Below are 19,726 nucleotides of genomic sequence, written 5' to 3' on the forward strand. Positions count from 1 at the left end.
CTGAGCCACCCGCATCAGCAGCGGTGACGTCTGAAGGAAGCACAGCATCTCCACTGCCACAGGCTTGCAGTGATGGCCGTGTCTGCCAGAGCCGGCAGGGCATGAGTCACAGATTCACAGAATGGTCTGTGCTGGAAGGGACCTTAAAGTTCACCCAGTTCCACCCCCTCTGCCATGGGCAGGGACACCTTGCACCAGCCCATGTTGCCCAAGACTCTGTCCATCCTGGCCTTGAGCACTGCCAGGAATGGGGCACCCACAACTTCTCTGAGCAGCCTATGCCAGTGCCTCACCACCCTCACAGTAAAGAACTTCTGAATCTATACTCCTTCAGTTTAAATCCATTAACCCCTGTCGTATCACTACTTGCTCTCATAAAAAGTCCCTCTCTGGCACTTTTATAGGTCCTCTTTAGGTTCTGAAAGGTTTCTATAAGGTCTCACCTGAGCCTTCTCTTCCCCAGGCTAAACAAGCCCAACTCTCTCAGTCTGTCTTCATAGAAGAGGTGCTCCAGCCCTCTGAACATCTTTATGACCCTCTTCTAGACTTTCTGAATGCCAGCAGGACACATCAGACAGGCACAGTTGGTTGTGAAGTCTTCTCCCCCAGTGACCTCCAGATGGTTACTACCTCAGTATGCTTTTCTTCAGTTGAAAATACCTGGGCTGCCATCACCGTGCTGCCTGGAGCAGTCATGCTCACCCCACAGCCCCTGTGATGAGAAACTACCCCCAAAGTAGGAGAAACGTGCCCTGGGGTATAGCTCCTTGTGACACCAAGGGGAAGACATCCCACAGACCTGCTGCCACCCCACACAGCCCCAGCAGCCCCCAGGATGCCCCCCAGCCATGTGTGCAACAACAACCCACAGCTGTGGAACATCCAGACACAGCCCTGGCATGCTCGCCCCACGGGGCTCTGCTGTGGGGGCAGTACCACCACCCCCCTGCCCCTGTGGCACAGCACAAGATCCATTCTTGCCAGCAGCTGCTTTGGGCATTCACTGGGCATCACCTGCAGTTTCTGCACCTCTAAGACTCATGGGATGAGGTGGGCATTGGTGCCCTGCACCAAGGCTCAGGGCTGGCTGCTCCTGGCTCCTCGCTGCATTGCCACAGCATTGCCTGCAAGAACGAAGAGGAAGAGAAGGCTGTGTGGAGACCTCATGGCAGCCTTTCAGTATCTGAGAGGGGCCTACAAGGATGCTGGGGACAGACTCTTCATTAGGGACTGTAGTGATAGGAGAAGGGGTAGCAGGTTTAAACTGAAAGGGTAAATTTAGATTAGATATCGTGAAGAAATTCTTCACTATGAGGTTGGTGAGGCACTGGAACAGGTTGCTCAGAGAAGTGATAAATGCTCCATCCCTGTCAGTGTTCAAGGCCAGGTTGGATGGGGCCTTAGGCAGCATGGTCTAGTGTGAGGCAAGAGGATTGGAACCAGCTGATCTTGAGGTCCTTTCCAACCCAAACCAGGCTGTGATTCTGCAACAAGAGCCCTGTGAGGATTCAGGTTCCTGCAAGGGGCAGAGCTCTTGTCCCCAGTATGTGTTGGGAGAAAAACAGGCCTGGAGAAGTGATACCATGAATAGGCAAAGTCATGGGGGCCAGCAACCCCTGCCAGGATGGACCAAGGGATAGAAGGGCCCCAGGCAGGAATGACTTTAGGGGGACCCCATAACAACCATTATGGTGGCAGGGGAGACGAGTGCACAGGGCTCACCTGTCGCTGGAAAGGGACAACCCCAGCACTCATGGTTGGGTGGTTTTGAAGACCTTGATGCTGGGAGATCTCAGCTCACCCATGAGCTCCCAGAGCAGCGGGGCTGTCACTGACCCTGCCACCCTGAATCACACAGCTGCCTGTGCCACAGGGGGAGGCACAGACCCCATGCCTAACAGACTGTGAGCGATGGGGATTTGGGACCAGAAGCCAGGATTGAGGAGAGGTGACCCAGCAGGCCTGTGGGCCATGCACAAACGAGCATGGCAGCACCTGGACCCACAGCAACACTCACACTTTTCCACTCCCTGCTCAGGCTGTCACCTTGCCACAACCACTTTCTTCCACTCCTCCGTGTGCATCGTGTTTCAAATGTGCAAATGCACATGTGCACACTGTCAACAGGGGCACAGCCTCTTCACACCAGGGGAGTTGCACAGTGGGATTTGCAGCAGTGAAAACCGCAGATCAACCCCAGCCTGAGTTAATTCTTCACCATGGCAGGTAATGGATAAACCCCTGCACACCGAAGCCCCAGCAAGGTTCAAATTGTCCCAGATCTTCCACCGTGGTGTATTACACCCAACTGCTACAGCTGTGGCTGTCTCACCACACCAAGAACCCTGCTCCAACACAATGGACTTCTAGCAAGGTTTGTGGAGAGGCAAGTGAACAGGACTGCTATCCCCACACCATCACCATCATTCCCCCACTGCTGCTCAGACGGTCCAGCCAGAAACAGGGATGGGTTCAATGCTCTCAGGCCGCTGAGCACAGAGTGATGCTGTCACCAGCTCTGCATGCTCCAGTGTCTACAGAGCAGCTGAGCTGTCCACAGCAGGCTTTTGGTTTATATTAACTTCTCATTGAAATTTGTGGTCTGGTTTTATCCCAGTGTAGGGCTGCAAGAGGAAGTCTCCTTTCTCTGATAACCTCAGCATTGCTCTGACCACACAGCATACAAAAGTAAAATGTTCTCTTCTGGTGCTGCAGGAGGATGCAGAGAAATAAATTGTTACACACAGGCAGGAAGACAAACTCTGCTGTTTATTGATGGTGCTGCCCAGCAAAGGGGGAATTAACCACAATCAAAGACAACCCCTCCATGGTGCATTTCCCAACAGCCCAAGGCATTGGAGACTCCTGCCCACAGCAGCTCTGCAGGGCGTAGTGAGGATGGCAACATCTGCAGTGGATGAAATGGAAGAGGAGAGTCAGGGAGTAGGGCCATGTCTTGCTACACTGTGTGTGTGTCCCAGCCCTGCTGATTGGACCCAGGGGATGAGCCCTTAGCAGATCCCCCATCCTCAAGAGATTCTCTGCAACATTTTGCTGAGAGCCAGATCACCCTTTCACTTGGCCATTGCTGTTTTGACACCACAGCAACCCTGTGTCTTCAGTCGGGTGTCACTAGAAAGGGAAACTCTGGGAACACATTTGGTTCTGTGCAGCAGTGACTTTATAAACCAGCACCAGTGCACCCACCTTACGAGAATATGCCCAGCTCCTTTCTCTGGTTGATGTCTCTCTTCAGCTGGCAGAGAGCACACGAAGGGCAGAACACGGTGGAGGCACAGTCACCCAGAATGGAGCCCTGTGGAGCAAGGGACATTGAATAACCCCTTCCCACATCAGCTTTTAAGTGTTCCTTGTTTTCATCGCCAACACCCTTGGGCATCTCACTCCAGCCCTGCAGCACACTGCTCATTCCCAGCAAGGACTGCGATGAGGTGATGTGCAGTGGGATTACCAGATGCTCACAGTAGTGATGCAGATATGTCCCTGGCTCGCTACCTGTGGGGCTGCCTATGTTACTTCCCACCACTGCTCTTCCCCTTGGACTTCACTTCATGCTCCCCTGAGCTCACACCCAAGCACCCAGCTTGTGACTGTCACTGCCAGCAGGGCATGCCTGGGTCACTGACCGGGATGTTATATCTGGTGCGGTAGAGTGTCCTCATGGCCACGCTGGGGCCACACATGCAGCACTCATTCATGTCCTCAGCCACTTGGCACCCCAGGCAGGGGAAGCAGAAGGTTCCACAAAGACCTGTGGACAGCAAGACATGGGCTTGGCTAAGGGGTGCAAAGAAAGAGGAAAGGGGGTAAAGCTGGTCAGGGAGCCATGGCTCTTGACCTCAGATGAGAGCTGCTTTACTACTGGTACCCACAAAAGTGGGGTTTGCAACAGAGGTGATGCTGCAGAATGAGTGGAGAAAACACCAGAAACACACTGTGAGCCAACACCAGGAGCAAGGGTTACATATGTACTCACACACGTTACAGTCGGAGCAGCAGTCCATCAGCCCTGACTGCCACTCGCCTGGCCTTTGGGCCACTGGACACTGTGGCTGGACTGTGATCGGTTGCTGAGAAGCCATTGCTAGCACAGAGTTGGGTCCCTCTAGGCAGTTCGTGGTCTGGAAATAAAAGCCATCAGAGAAAGATGCCAATGGTGTTTCTGAAGTGGATTCAGGCTGCTGCAGTCAAAGATTGAGAGGGCAGCACAGGTTCTCAAGGGGACCCCACTGCCAGGAGCTGCCACTGTCCTTTGCAGCAAAGCCCTCCACAAAACCAGCTCCCCACTAAAGGCAGCAGCACCACATCCCCCTGCCTATGCAAGTAAAATGCCTCTGTAAAGACAGAGATCCTTCTGCTTCAGAACCTCAGTGCTTCAACACTTTGATCCTGTCTTCTCGTCCCCATTTCATCTTTCATCATTATCTGCTTAAAATAGTATTTTTATGCTTGGAGTGTTCCAAAACTATGATAGCTCAGTCCTAGCTTTCCCAAGCTCTCAGTATTCACCTTTGTCTTTGCTTTGGTCACCAAGCGTCTCAGCCTGTTTGCCTTCCTCTCCCTTCCTTCTTCACCTGCTTTCTCAGCAGGCTTCAAGGCAGTGGATTCTCCTTGTCCCTTTCCATCATCCTAAACCCAGTAACCAGTTCCTATCACTTTTCTACCTGCCAGTGCCTCATCTTTGTCCTCCTCTTTCTTGGGCCCCTGGACCCCCTCCACTGCCTGTCCTTTCTCAGTGAGTGCAGAGCTCCTGATCTGCAGCACAATCCATAAACTCACCTGATTTGTATAACAGCTCAATCTCCACCTCTGTCTCCACCTGTGGCCTCTTGCCTACCACCACCCCTTGCAAAGCACAGCACCACCCTTTGCCATTCTTGTTTCAGCTTTGGAGCTTTAATAATAATAACAGTAATGGAGAATGCTCCCATAGGAAGTCCCATACAGATATACTCCCAGCCCTGTGCCCATGCTGAGCACCACTCTGGTAAGCAGTATGTGAATGAGATGCAAAACCTCCCATGCGTTTACAGGTGCAAGAGCTTCCTCTTCCTTCTAGCACATAGGCACTCATTCTCAGCAAAGAAATGATCAGCAGGAAAGCAGTCAGAGCTTTAGACCCCATAACTGCAGGCTGTTGCTCCTCTGTCCAGGAGGGGTCCTAGGGCAGCACCCTGGGGAGGTTCTCACCCACCACCACATCCCTGCACAACCCATGGGCATTTCTATGGTGGACATTATGTGTGTTCAACAGAGAGCCCTTGCACAGTTTGTGTCCTGCCTGCCCCTACCCAGCTTTCATGTGATGTCTGGGTGACAGTGTCCAGGGGGTGCCTGTCAAGCAGCCCTCCCCTCCCTGCCCTGGAGCTCCCTGCCCTTGTGTGACAAGGGAGCGCCTGAGTTTCGAGCTGCTAGGAGGAGCAAAAAGAAAAACAGGGAAAGGTTTTACATTTTGAAGCACAGTATGATGGCATTAATCCCTGTAAATCCTTTAAAACCACTCTAAAGGGAACGGGATTATTTTCACAGTAGATTGTAGAATCACAGACTGGTTTGTGTTGGAAGGGACCTTAAAGCTCATCCAGTTCCAACCCCCTGCCATGGGCAGGGACACCTTCTGCTAGACCAGGTTGCTCTAAGCCCCATCCAACCTGGCCTTGAACACTGCCAGGAATGGGGCATCCACAACTTCCTTGGGCAACCTGTTCCTGTGTCTCAACATCCTCACAGTAAAGAATTTCTTCCTAATATCTAATCTAAATCTACCTTGTTAAAATTACACATCTACACAGAATCTGAATATTAAAAGCGATTCTCCAGGAATACGGTGGAACTATGCCCAGAATTCAGACAATGCCATCGAGTGCATTATCCACATCTGACACTGTAGAGATACAGATTGCATTTGTATTGACTATTGTCAACAGGTGGCAAAGGGGTTGGTGGATCTGCCAGCAGCTCTCCATCATTTACAGACCAGCCTGGACACATCCCTGCTGTCAGAAGCAGCCTGTTGCCATATGGCCAACCCTTGTTCCCTGATAGTACATAGAGAGGAAAAGAGATGTTGGATTATGCTGTAAGACAGAAGAAAGTTTGTAAAAAAACTCTTAACATGATTTGCTTGTGACTTTTTTCTGCTTTCTGCAGGCAGCAGAAACATGGCTGGGCTGACACTATCTGAGACACCAGTATCTGTTCCCATTAGTTGACGAGTGGCCATTAAGGGGGGACCACTACCCTGAGAGCTTCTCTCCACCACTGGCCTCCACCAGAAGTTTAAAAGACAAGGGTGTTTTCCTGCTGTTACAGAACAGGGCTGCTGAGCAGTAAAAATGCTGCTGTGCTTTCTCTGGAGCACATCTTCTGGCTGTTGGCAGACAGCTCTGGGGTGAGCACAGGAAACCCCACCGGTCAGGGGTGCAGTGGGGGCCATGGCACCCATCGAATGTCACTGGACATCTCCCACCTCTGCCCCAGTTTGCTGTCCCTGCTTATTCATGCACAAGGCCACAGGTAATTCCCATCACCCCTGTAGCCAATGTAACACCCCACAGCATGCCAAAACATCAGCCTCATGGAAGGCCTTGGCACAGGGTGATGGAAGCAGAGGCAGGAGCCAGGAAGGGCAGGGACGGGCAGGCAGACCACAGGCTGGCCATAGGGATGCTAGGCAGGGACAGCATAGGGGTCCCATGCAGGGAAAGGGATGCCCAGCAGCAGGCAGGACTTCAGGGAACTTCAGGACTGTGGGAGCAGCAGCCTGGGAAGGTTTATGAATAGGATCCCACCAGCCTCCTGTGCCAAAGGAGGCACTCGCCCCCCCACCAGACAACAAGATTAATAGCAGCACAGTGATGTTCAGTGCAGCCAAGTGATGTTCACTGATACACACACTGTGCCCTTTGCAGGAAGGGCTGACTTACCCTTCTTCTCCCCAAGTCTGAGTGCACCATGCCTCTGCATGGATGGAGTCAGTGGTATGAGCAGGCAGCAGCCTGGAGAAGCCCCCACTGCATGCTCCTCCCCTGAGAAGTTGCCCAGGCCCAGCACATCACCTTGGATGCCCCCAACTCTACAGCTCCACAGCATGATCCTGAGGTGCATGCAGGCACATTTCACCCATAACCAAGGTCATAAACTGGCATTTTGCTATGGCACATGGATAGGTGTACAAATGAATAATACAGCGGAAAAGCTGCTATCATTTACCTCTGCTGTCACTTCTGTTGAGGTGCCTGTCAGCAGCACCCAGCATGCTCTAGTTTAGCTTTGAAGTAGCTTTCCAGGTTGAAAATCTCACCTTAGTTTCCACCCTTTCCCCTTCCCCAGCAGCACCACTTCAGCCATGAGCAGTTTCCTAGTTTTGCATTGCAGCTCTTGCAAAGCAAAGCCAAGCCATACATACCTGATGAGACGCCTTTGTCCCAGGAGATGCATGTCCTTTTCCTGGTTCTCATCCTTTATATGCTCTGGGTGCTCCCTGGTGAATGAGGTCCTCTCCCTCTGACTAACAGACCAGACACCGGCTTAGCTGCTGCTTTGCGCAATTGCAGCTTCCCTGGTGAAGGCAGCTTGCTGCAAGCCTGATGCCACTTCTGACAGGTTCCTGCAGCCCCAGGGCTCTGATGGGACATACTGCTTTTGGTAGAGGACAGTTTGCATTCAGGCTCCTGCACTGCCTTAATCATTCTGCTGCTGGAGGTGCAGTGCCTTTTCTTTGTTAAACCTGAGCATCAGCAAGAACTGACCATAACTGAGTGATACAGGTGCTGCCTTGAGCTACAGCCACAAAATCAAGCCATACTATGGTGGGATGAAGCAGCACTGTGGTGTTTTTTCTCTCCCCCTCTCCACTAACCTTCACCTCTCAGGCAAAAAATGCAGTTAGCTGCATTTCCAGGGATCATTCATAGGGCTCTCTGGGCTATCTGGGGTTTAGGTGTATCACGATGCAGACCCACCCCACAGCACTGATAGAGCTCCACCTGCCCTTCACAAAGTTTGTGGTGAAGATGAAGGTAAAGGGGGAAAATATATATTTTCCTTAGTCAGTGAAGATGGGGAAGATTTGTAGGGATCAAAAATCCTTTAGGATCTCTCAGAGAGCGATGGAGAGAGGGGTGGATGTAACTTCCGCCTTTTGGACAGACTGTATCTATCGCTAACAGCAGCCGGGTGTGCAGTGCCGGGCTGTGGCCAGCAGGCGGCAGGGTTTGCCCGTGGAGAGGAATTGGCCAACCCAGGACCCCACCAGGTTTTCTGTCACAGATCCACAGAATAAACGTATGGTTTGGGCTGGAAATCACCTCAAACTTCATCCAGTTCCAACTCCTGCCATGGGCAGGGACACCTTCCACTAGACCAGGCTGCTCAAAGCCCTGTCCAGCCTGGCCTTGAGCACTGCCAGGGGGGTGCATTTACTTACTCCTTGTCTGGAAGCTAGTCTAAACTTTTGGTCATCTTCAGAGGCAGGTGGGATTTCCTGCTCAGGGTCTGTAGAGAAACGTGTCTCTGCAACCCAGGAGATGGCATGGGGGCAGGCAGCTTTATGTTCAGACTGCCTGGCAGCCCTGGGTGGTCACTGGGGCCACTGCAGCAGGGCACCGCAGCACTCAGTGGCCTGCAGCCATCACTCACTTGCCAGAAGTCCCGGCTCTGCCCTGGGACAGAAGTCACTTTGCCAGATTTTACCTCTTGGATGAGTGTTGCTCATCCAGCACTGGCTCCCCCTGTGCATTGAACATCCTTCCTAAAAGCAGAGTAATTAATGAAATACAGTGAAAATCTGTCTCTGCAGCAGGTGCAGGGACATCTCAGCTGCACCAGGGGCTGCCAAGACAGGCAGAGCAGGAGAAGGATGGGTGCTCTCAGCTGGTGCAAGAGTGACATACACACACAAGTAGGAAGACAAACTGTTGTTTATTGCCGCTGTTACCTGGGGAAAGGGAAACCAACTACAGTCAAGGCAACCTCTCCATGGTACATTTCCCAACAGCCAAGAATGCAGTGACTCCTGCCTGCAGCAGCTCTCCAGGGTACAGAGAGGTCTGCAGCATCTGCAATGGGATGGGAGAGAAGGATCAGGGAGTGGGGCCATGCCCCCCCACACTCTGTGTATGTCCTCAGTCCTCCCCACCCCTTCCTGCACAAGTTACCCAGCAATATTGTGGGAGAGGTCTCTCTTTTTACCCACCAATGGCCGTTTCCCCACTGCAGTGACCCTGTGTTACATGTCAGGCATTGGCAGGAGAGACTCTGGGAAGCCACATGGCTGCGTGAGGCAGCAGCTCTACAAACCAGTACCAGCATACCCAGCTTACCAGAATATGCCCAGCTCCTTCCTCCGGTTGACGTCTCTCTTCATTTGGCAAACGGAGCACACAAGGCACCACATGCTGACACAGCAGTCAGAGCAAATGGACCCCTGTTATGAAGAAATTGGTTAGGGATGGAGTCTTACTAAAAGGCACATTTCAGGCAAGAAGAGATTTAGCACACTCCAGGTTGTGTGCCCTTTGTTTCCTGGCTAGCTCCAGTGTCCTGTGTAGCAGATACTAAAAACCAGTACTGGAGAACCCACATGTAGTGGAAAGGAAGGAAAGAGCCCTTTCTGCAGGCTGCAGATAGCTAGTTATATTTTAGCTCCTGAATTCTAAAACTGTGAGGGAACACACACAGAGAAGGAGATTTTTCTGGGGCACACTGGTTTTGAGCCAGCATGGTTCATCTGGGGATGGCACAAACTCCCAGCTGGGAAGAAGTCATTTCACTTTTGTACTTTAAGTGAATGTCCACCTTTCTGCTGCATCCAATTACAGATGTTTATATGGGCGACTGGCTTAATCTGTTCTTTGGTCTGCCCACAGTTCTCCCAAATCTTTCCCATCTTTCAAAGATAGGGGAGATCATGGGGAAGCACCAGCTGTGGTCAGCAGCAGTTGAAGGCAGGACTTGTGACCCCAATGAAGGGTGCTGGGAAGGAGCTGTGTCCAGTTAATGAGTAGAGAGTGTTGTTGGACACCATGCTAGGGATCAGTGCACCCGAGGGTGGCCCAACCCCTGTTCTGTGCTTCTGGCATCATACAGGATAAAGAAGTGGGGAAAAAAGGGTGAGTGGAGATTGCTGCAACACTATGCTCATCCCTCACATGCAGAGAGGGGGTCTTGGGGGCACCTCATATTCCAGCCCCACAGCACAGTGAGGGGCAGGTTAACCACTGACCGGGATGTTGTATCTGGTGCGGTAGAGGGTCCTCATGGCCACGCTGGTCCCACACAGGCAGCACTCATTCATGTCCCCAGCGAGCTGGCAAGCCAGGCAGGGGAAGCAGAATAACCCACAGCAGACTGGCAGGGAGAGAAACACAGCAGCATGTGAGGCTCTGCCTGCCCACCCAGCACCACTGCCATCGGGAGGGGAACTGAGAGCATCAGGCTACACAACTGTAGCTGTCACACCACCGACCCGAGCGGCCGGGGTGAGACAAGCATCCTGAGAGGGCATGGGACTGACTGCAGCACGTCACTGCTGACAGCTGAGAGATGGGACCACTCACACACGCCGCAGTCCGAGCAGCAGTCCATCAGCCCTGTCTGCCATAGGTTTCTCGAGGCAGTGGGCACGGCCATGCCATACTGGGGCTGGATCGTCACAACGGTTGGGACAGCCATTCCTAGTTGTTCTTCTGAAAGAGATGGGAGGGGAATGGGACAGTTAGGAAAACAACGGCACTCGGTTTGGTCCCCCAACCAAGCTGGTCTCCATCACTTTTCAGCAGGCAGCCTTTTGCCAGCTGCCTTGCTATCACTGGATGTGTGGCAAAGCGTGACCCTATCTTAGCCACATTTGCATCTTCTCGAGGTTTTTGCATTTTCTGCCATTTTATCCAGCCTTCAAAATAGCATCAAGCCACTGACGTTCCCCACACCACTCCAGAAAGGCTTCACTAGTGCTTAGACACAGTTCACCAATTTCCCTTGTGCCAAGCAGGGCTGGGAAGTGAACCTAGGCTAAAGTCAGTGACCCGGGCATTTCAATTGTTGAACTTGTCATATTTTGCACAAGACTGGTGTGGCATGAATAGAAAGCATGCAGGAAGCAGCCATGTTCTCTCACTTCCTCATAACGAAGCCAGGCTCCATGCAAAAAAGATACTGTGGAAAACGAGTATCTCCGGTTTCTTGTAGAGAGCCAGAAAGGCAGAAACTCAATGCAGTGTCCCGGGTTTGAACCCCAGTCCTTGCCTTCCTGTGGTTAAGCAGGCAAGTAAACCCTGAAAACCAAGAACTGAGGGCTAAAGAAAAAAAATCAAAGCAAAAAGCTCTATGCTCCTGTTCTCCCAGCCAAGGAAAAGACAACACAAAACATTCACAGAGAACAATTACAAGTAAGTTTTGCCCTGAGGCCAAGTTCTTCTAGTTATGCACCAGTAGAAGAAAGAGGGAGGAAAACACTAAGCCCCTGCCTGCTCACATTTGTTGAGACTCCTCCCCACCAGCTCCTGAGCTCAGAAGGCAGAACAGAAACCGAATCTGAGTGAATAGTGCTGGGAGGGGGGCTCTGCTTCCCTCTCCACCCTTTGGGGAAGTGCATGCTCCTCCAGAAATCCCACTCCTGGCTCACCAGGCAGCACACAGCCAGTGTGGATGCAGGCAAAGGCACTGTACCAGGTGTGTCCAGAGGGAGACATAGGGAAGAGGCATTGGAAGACATGTCTTTCCCCAGAAGGAGACATTGGGAAGACAGAGAGAAGCAAGGCATTGCTTCTGAGCGCTGCCCTCTGCCGACCCACAGCAATGCCATCAACACACGGTAAATCTGCTTTCTATACCTTGAGAAACACACAGTATACTGTATCCTGAGCATTACTGACATCCTTTCTCCTCTCATAGTTGCGAACATTAATAAAGGATCACACCATTAAGCTGCTCTTGTCACCAATAGCACATCCCATTGGAAAGGACAGCAATTACAGAGGGAGAGGAGGCAGCAACACATAAAAGCAACTGACATGCAAGCTTCTGGCAGGACAGCAGCTACATCCAGCACATTCTCAGAGCCCACCAGGAAACATGTACAACAAAACAGCCTTGCTAAGAGGAATTTCATCGTAAGCGTCCATGTAGACAAGAAAGAATCCAATTTAGACAGAGAGCAAAGTACCAGCAGAATCCATTAATGCAGTTACACAATCCTGGAAGCAGGAGGAAGCACAGAAGAAATAACCTCTCCAAAATCCAGCTTTTTTGCCTGCCTAGGTTTTTTTAATCCACCCCCTTTCCCCAAGTAGCATTTGCCATCTTTTTGGCTTAAAAAAATGTCCTGGGCAGAAAAAAAATGAATAAAAAAATTAAAAACCCCAAACCACAACAACTACAAAATCCTTTTACACTATTATCCCACTCTTCCCAGGCTGTAAGGTTTCTACTATTCCCATGCTTTAAGAGAACCAACCTTCTGGTGAGCAACCTCTGCCAGTGCCTTCTTCCTTGCTGTCTGGAGCCCTGCACAAAGAGGCTCTGGGGAAGATGAAACTAAAGTTTCTCTTTCTTGGAGGCTGTTTTTGGCAGCCAGCAGTAAACGAGTGCAATGATGGGAGGTAACTAGAAGGGGAGGTCAGGAGCTGTGTCCTTTCAGTATGGTTACAGATATTGCACAATTTTATTTTCCCCTGCCCCCCACATTAAATTGCAGACTGCTATTTGTCTTTAAAAAAAACTGGTTGCATGTATATTGTCTTATTCCCTTAACTCTGTGTCCATGAGGTTATTGTCTGGGGGAGAACAGCTCTGAGTGATGTGTGTTGATTGGGATAGACATTTCCCCACCGTGTTTCCCTAAAGGAAAAGCATACTTCTCAGATTCCAGGCCAGACCAGATGAACAGCACTGCAGCTTCCTTCACTCTGAGCTTTTCCCTTTTCTTGAGGAAAAGGCTTCAGATTAAGGGGTTGTGCAGATCTGCTTGCTTTGACAACCAGGCCTGGGTGATAGTGGGCAGGTTGTGTTGGGGTGAAAGGGACAGGAGTGCCCAGAACATCCACACCCTAGCTTGCTGATGCAGGGTGCAAATCAGGATGCTCTCAGCCAAAGCCAGCAACAACTGGTTTTGTTTAGCATGACAGGGTGGCCCCTGCAGGTCCCCACCCTGTGCCATGGCATTGATGTGGGGAGGAACCCCAGCCCCGACTGTCCTCCTCCACTTCTATTGAGCCCTGATAAGGAGGCAGCAGGATGCAATGGTAATTTTGCTTTTAATCCTCTCCTCCATCTCCAACAGCCTGAATACATTTTTGCTTTCTCTGCAGAGAACAAAGTATAAATTATGTGGTTTACCATTGTATTTTACAGGGACATGGCAAGCAGAAAGTAGCTTATTCTATTCTGTGCTGGCACAAACCACATGCAGGTGTTCCCACCTGTTCTTCATACTATTTGAAACCACTCCACCACACAACTTCAAACACTGCTGCAAACAAGCAGAGCCACCTTCCCCAGTACACTGACTCTGTACTATTAGTTATACGAACCCTGGTGTCTTGAGTGGCAAAAAGCAGGTTGTTCATTGACAGAGGGTCCCCAGTAAGCTCACTGGTGTGCAGGTCAGGGGTGGCTGCTTGGTAGGAGGGTGCCTGGGGGCATCTCTCCAAATCCATGGTCCCACCAGCCGTTTCAAAAGGCAGAGTTTCATTTCAGATGTGGAGAAGGACTTCTGTGTATGACACTGGTTTATCCCTGTGTCTCCACTGATCTGATAGAAGAGCTCCTCTCACCCAGACCATGCCTCTTTCCCACAACTTGGAAGGACTCAGGTGAAAAGGAACAATTCAGATGAAAGGGAAGTCCTTGTAACTATAGAAGTCAGAGAAGAAAGGAGCTGAGGAAGTGTTGGGGGAAATATCCACAGCCCTTAGAAATGTAGCTAAGGGTCAGGTTCACATCCCATCAAAACCCAAGTGGCTACAGTTGATACAAGGAGAGAACTCTACCCTGCCCATGCCTATGTGTCTCTTGTCCTTCCCATGCCTATGTGTCTGTTGTCCTTCCCATGGCAGGGGGACTGCACATAGTGGAGTGGGTCTGCTCAGCGGGCTCATCAGACACAGCATGGTGCTGGGGGTATGGCTGGCAGCACCCAAACGTGAAGTCCAGCACGCAGCAGGGAGCTCACAGCTGGGGCCAAGGGCCCCAGATCCTCATTTCTGTGGCTCATGCCAAGCACATCGGACCCAAAGGAAAGCAATAAGAAAGTGGTTTCACATCCATCTGTGATCACATGCTGGCTTTGTGCAATGATTTGTCACAAGAGGTTTCATGCAGCCTGATTGAGCTGCTTCTTGTGCTCGTCTTCTGTTACTTCTCAACATCCTGTCAGCAATGCTATTCTTCCTCCACTCAGATTTACTGGAAAATGCCCCCTGAGAATCAGACTTAATCTGAGGAGCTCACGAGTTAAAAACCAACTGAGGTAAAAACCAACAATCAAATCAACCCCTTTGTATCAGACTAGTTCAATTCATTAGTTTTCTAAATTAATTCCCTAACTCGCACATGCACTTCACTCGTACCCATGCACAAGCAGAAGAGCTACAACAGAGTGTGAGTGTGGCTCTCCTGTCCCCATCCTCATGCCCAGCTGGTGGCTGGAAGCAGGAGAACCTAAGAAGTGTGGCTACCAGCTCCAGAGGCTTTTTTGGGTAAGCTGACCTACCTTCCACATTGGACATGTGCTCTATGCCATTTCTATGGCCCCCCAGGAGTTTTGTCCCAAGCTGCCTGCTGCTGCCACCATGCTGCAGGGAACAATGGATCTTCCCTTCTCCTGTCCCTTGTGTGCAGCATACATGGTGCCCTTGCTTTAATCCGACGATGCTGCTCTCAGCATACATGAGGAACGTGTTAGCCCAAAACCTGAGCTGAGTGAGCAGCCACACATCATGCACCACAGAGTTAATCCAACATTAACCATGGTATTGGCAGAGTGATACCCAACACGCTTTGTAACAGAATTTGACATGCAACAAGTACTTTTAAAGTATATTGCTGTTACTTAGTAGAGTAAGTTGTGCTGTGAGTTAAAAAGGGCCTTTACTAGTCAATAACAAATATGCCTTTTAAGACAGGTGAGAGAAGGCAATCTGAGAGCTGGGCTGGATGATGTGCAAGCAGGGGAAGCTGTGCAGCTCCACATCTGCTGTGTGCACATCAACATGAGTCCTCCTTGAAGGAGAGCTTTGCTCACCTTCAGTTCTACGGCAGTCTTGTTTCTCCCCTCATCATGTGTGCACATGATGCCTCTTGTGTATGATGGGATTTCTTGTGTGTGACTTATGTAGCACGCAACATGCTCCCCTGATAGCCTCTCATGGTAGTTCCCTATGTGTTTAACCTCCAGTTTTAGGAAGTACCTTCTGACTTACCTTGGTGTAGATAAATCAGTACTGAGCAGCTCATACTCTTGAAGTCAACATCTTTGCCATGTGTCCATCCCCCCGCTATGCATTGCCACTCATTTCTTGTGCAAGGCCTGAAAACAGGAGATAGGTACCTTTGCACTCGCTCTGTAGCAGATGGCTTCCCTGCATGGATGTCCCAACATCTCCGAGGACCCCTGACAGCACAGCACCTCATGATTGGGCTAAGAGACACAGGAAGGACTGAGAAGACTCCCCATCCTGCCCAGTGTATTAAAATGGGTGACTGGTCCCTGGGCTGTGCTGGCTGCGGAGACAACCCTTGCCAGGCAAAGACCCAACAAGGGATGAACCTGCTGGTGCCAGAGCCCTGCTTGGAGTTGAGCAACTGGGTCTTTATCATCTGTCACCTGGGAGAGGACACACTCACTTCAGCAACACCAGACCTTCAGCCTGTCCTTTACCCCACCAAGTGATACCATAAAAGTCAGCAAATAAAACTCTAAGACTTGCACTGGAATCTTAGGAAGCAGGCATTCCCTATTGCAGAGCTGGAGACATGGAGATCCTTCCACCTGGCATTCTCAAAAGCAGGCATTGTATGACAGTGATACATACATATTCACTAAATTTCCCAAGAAAGTCCTATATATATGTAAATAATTTCCTGGAACTCATGAATAACGTTCCTCTTTCACCAGTGTTTTACCAGAATTTGCTTCAGCAGGGCCTAGGCTGACACCCTTTGTTCTATCTTGCTTACAGAGACACCTATTCTACTCCTGTTTAAATATTTCCTGTTACCTAAGTTGCTCATCACAGAATGTATAGAAGACAGCTCAGTTCATTGCCTGCCAGGCTTAGCCACCCCATAAAGATTACTCCTTTATGGTCTGAGCAAGTAGAGTATCACAAGAGCAACCTCAGCCCTATTAGCATCATGGATAATGTGCTTAGACACACTTGGCTTTCTGCCCTGGGTCTTCACCCCAAGCGGGAAGGAGACAGGAGACCTCTCAGCCCCTCTGTCTGTCAGACACTGTCAGCATGACACCTTTTACAGTGACCTGCCAAACCTTTCATTTGTTGCATTACTGCATCTATGTCTGGTGTCATGCATGGGGAATCTGGGGGAGTGGGAGAAAAGCATCATGCTAACACTATGCAAACAAATTCCTTAAAGTCCCTTCCAACCAATGCTTAAATAAAGCACAACAGTAATGCAAGTACTGCCAAAAATCACGTTATGGTGTACACAGATTCTGCACTTTCCTTCATTTTTCTCTGCAATACTTTTATTTTCATTTCCTGGAAAAGTGGTTAATAGCATGACAGCATTTGTGCCAAAATAAGCACTGATGAAGCTTGAAAACACGTTTGACTTATTTGGTCATGTTGTAGCATGACATCCAACACAAAACACACAGGTCTTTCCGTTAAGCAGCCACTTAACACTGTTGAAGTCTTTCTTCAGTACAGTTTACTCATGCTGTGCATGTGCTGTTGCCTGCAGGGTTAACTTGGAGGCAGCATTTTTTCACTTCAATATACTTTTCATTCAGAGCTGAACAATACTTTGATGCCAGCCCAGGAAAAAAGCAAAGCACTGTGTAATGGGCAGGCAGTTCCCTTCTCCCCGTGCCCTCTAGGCTTGTTAAAAGGGTGGGTTTGGGGGGTTTGGTTTGGTTGGTTTTGTTCATTAGGGCAGGGATTTTCTGCTGGGTCTTTCAGAAACTAAAGCTGTTTATGGAAGTTTTGAACCAGCATTTGAAGACTGGTTGGCAGTTTTGTTTTGCTTTCAGTTGTATTAGACCTCTTCCTGCTTAGCTCAAGGAAAACCACAATGGGCACAGCTACCACAGTGGGTACAGCTGCCTGGCTGGGGGTAGGAGGGTGGTGGTTATTAACCACCACAGCTCAGGAGAAGCACAAACAAGATTTTCTGTCATTCCCTTTGTAATTCTGGTACTGTATCTAGCCACACCCTGTGCCAAATTTGCTCTGGCCTTTCTCCTCCATCACAAACTACAGGGAGGCACTGCAGGAAACTCACCTCTCCAGTATGCCAGGAGCTAGCGCCTTCATACCAATAGCCTTCAGCTAGTATCAGAACATCACATTATCTATGGCTGGTTAACATCCACATTTTTCTTGGCAGTTTTGCTTTCAAGTGGTTTGGAACAGTTCTTCTCTCTGTGGTATTGGCACTGTGGTGTGTTTAGAAATCAGAACAGCCCTTGCCCTGTTTTCACCAAAAGGAGGAAACAAATAAGCACCCACAAAATACATTCTCCAACTTTTGAAAGACTGGTTTGCTACACCAGCACTTCTCCACATCAGGCTGTACTTTCAGCATCTTCCTTGAATACTGGCTAACCACAAGGCCATGCTGCTACAGGTGAAGGGTTACCTTAGTTTTCAGCCATGTTTTTAGTGACTTCAGCCCACAAGATGCTCTGATCTTTCTGCATGCTGGCACACCTTTCTGACCTTGAGTCAAGCCTTCTTCTTGTTCCCATGTCATGATACGAGTGACCTACAGACCTGGTGACTCACAGCGGCTCGACTGCCTTCCAGATACACTGGGTATGCCATGTCCTGGGTCTGTGCTGTTTGCACACCACAGCTCCTGAACTAGGCGCCTGCAGTGCATACTTTCCTGAAATCAGGGGGGTGGAAAAATCTGACCCCCTTGCATTAATGATAATGTATTTACCAAGAATCAACCATAGAATCACAGAACAGTTTGGGCTGGAAAAGACATAGAAACATAGAATAGTTAGGGTTGGAAAGGATCTTAAAATCATCAAGTTCCAACCTCCTGCCATGGGCAGGGACACCTCACACTAAACCATGTCATCCAAGGCTTCATCCAACCTGGCCTTGAACAGCGCCAGGGATGGAGCATTCACAACCTCCCTGGGCAACCCATTCCAGTGCCTCACCACCCTTAAAGAATTTATTCCTTATATCCAATCTAAACTTCCCCTAAGTTTTAACCCATTACCCCTTGTCCTATCACTACAGTCCCTAATGAAGGGTCCCTCCCCAGCATCGCTATAGGCCCTCTTCAGATACTGGAAGGCTGCTATGAGGTCTCCACGCAGCCTTCTCTTCTCCAGGCTGAACAGCTCCAACTTTCTCAGCCTGTCTTCATATGGGAGGTGCTCCAGTTCCCTGATCATCCTCATGGCCTCCTCTGGACTTGTTCTAACAGTTCCATGTCCTTTTTATGTTGAGGACACCACAACTGCACACAACACTCCAGGTGAAGTCTCACGAGAGCAGAGTAGAGGGGCAGGATCACCTCCTTTGACCTGCTGCTCACGCTCCTCTTGATGCAGCCCAGAATACAGTTGGCTTTCTGGGCTGCAAGCGCACACTGAAGCCGGCTCATGTTCATTTGCTCATCAACCAACACCCCCAAGTCCTTCTCTGCAGGGCTGCTCTGAATCTCTTCTCTGCCCAACCTGTAGCTGTGCCTGGGATTGCTCCAACCCAGGTGTAGGACCTTGAACTTGGCATGGTTAAACTTTACAAGGCTGGCATTGGCCCATCTCACAAACACTACCAGCAAACAAGCAAAATTCAAGTATTTTTCACCTTGGTTGACCCTATAGCGAGTACCTCGCCCTGAGTGAGTGTGAAAGCTCCCATGTGTCGAGTCAAAGACGCAGCCCCAGCACAAAGGGTTGCTGATGCCTTGGCAACCCTTGCCTATATCCCGCAGGAGCTAGTGTGGACACTAGCTAGTGTGGACACTAGGAGCAGGAGCTACTGTGTACAACTACTCCTACACAAAGAGCTGGTGTTGCTTTGATACACTTTTCTACAAAATACAATAGGAGCACACAAAGGCAAGCATTTGTGTTGGTTAGTCTTCTGTCTCACTGAGCAACTGTCAGCACTTTTGCCTTTGCAAGGCATGTTTGACCTTCCTGCTACCTCCAAAAGCATTTATTATCTCAAGATCCTGCAGAGGAACACTTGGAAAAGGGAGTAGAAACTTCCAGAGGACAATGCTTATCTGTGCAAAAGCACACTAGCTAATAAGGAAGCTGCTGCTTAGAATTATGTGTATTTGAGATTTATTTAACAGATGGTATCTACATACAGCAGAGAGTGTCTTTGTGAAGTTTTGGAATAGAATAGCTTAGGAATGGAAGGAGAAGATACACACATATAACTGCCAGCAGATACAAACAGGGTTTTATCCAGGAAGTAGTTCAGCCTTTGTCTATTTTGCACTTAAAAAGTGATTTAATTTTTCTGTGTACAAATATAAAATG

At 49.8% G+C, this 19,726-nt stretch overlaps 2 protein-coding genes across 3 annotated transcripts; both read right to left on the reverse strand.

Annotated features, from left to right (window-relative positions):
- Positions 1–3,208: 3,208 nt before the first annotated feature.
- On the reverse strand, positions 3,209–7,467 carry PLAC8 (placenta associated 8). Its single transcript, XM_034064460.1, has 4 exons — positions 7,430–7,467; positions 3,998–4,142; positions 3,648–3,772; positions 3,209–3,316 (listed from the first exon to the last, which is right to left on the reverse strand). Exons 2-4 carry the CDS (start codon positions 4,101–4,103, stop codon positions 3,209–3,211), a joined length of 339 nt encoding a protein of 112 aa, XP_033920351.1. The 5' UTR covers positions 4,104–4,142; positions 7,430–7,467.
- A 1,457-nt stretch (positions 7,468–8,924) lies between these two features.
- Positions 8,925–12,625, reverse strand: LOC101878403 (placenta-specific gene 8 protein-like). Of its 2 annotated transcripts, XM_031046818.2 has the most exons (5): positions 12,479–12,600; positions 10,581–10,709; positions 10,247–10,371; positions 9,345–9,448; positions 8,925–9,080 (listed from the first exon to the last, which is right to left on the reverse strand). In XM_031046818.2, coding segments are annotated over exons 2-5 (345 nt in total). In that variant the 5' UTR covers positions 10,696–10,709; positions 12,479–12,600; the 3' UTR covers positions 8,925–9,079. The 2 variants fall into 2 exon arrangements, with proteins under 2 accessions (XP_030902678.1, XP_030902679.1); XM_031046819.2 differs by lacking the exon at positions 8,925–9,080 and having other exon boundaries at positions 9,341–9,448; positions 12,479–12,625.
- Positions 12,626–19,726: the final 7,101 nt, after the last annotated feature.

This window comes from Melopsittacus undulatus, chromosome 7 (assembly GCF_012275295.1).
Source record: "Melopsittacus undulatus isolate bMelUnd1 chromosome 7, bMelUnd1.mat.Z, whole genome shotgun sequence".
Taxonomy (NCBI): domain Eukaryota; kingdom Metazoa; phylum Chordata; class Aves; order Psittaciformes; family Psittaculidae; genus Melopsittacus; species Melopsittacus undulatus.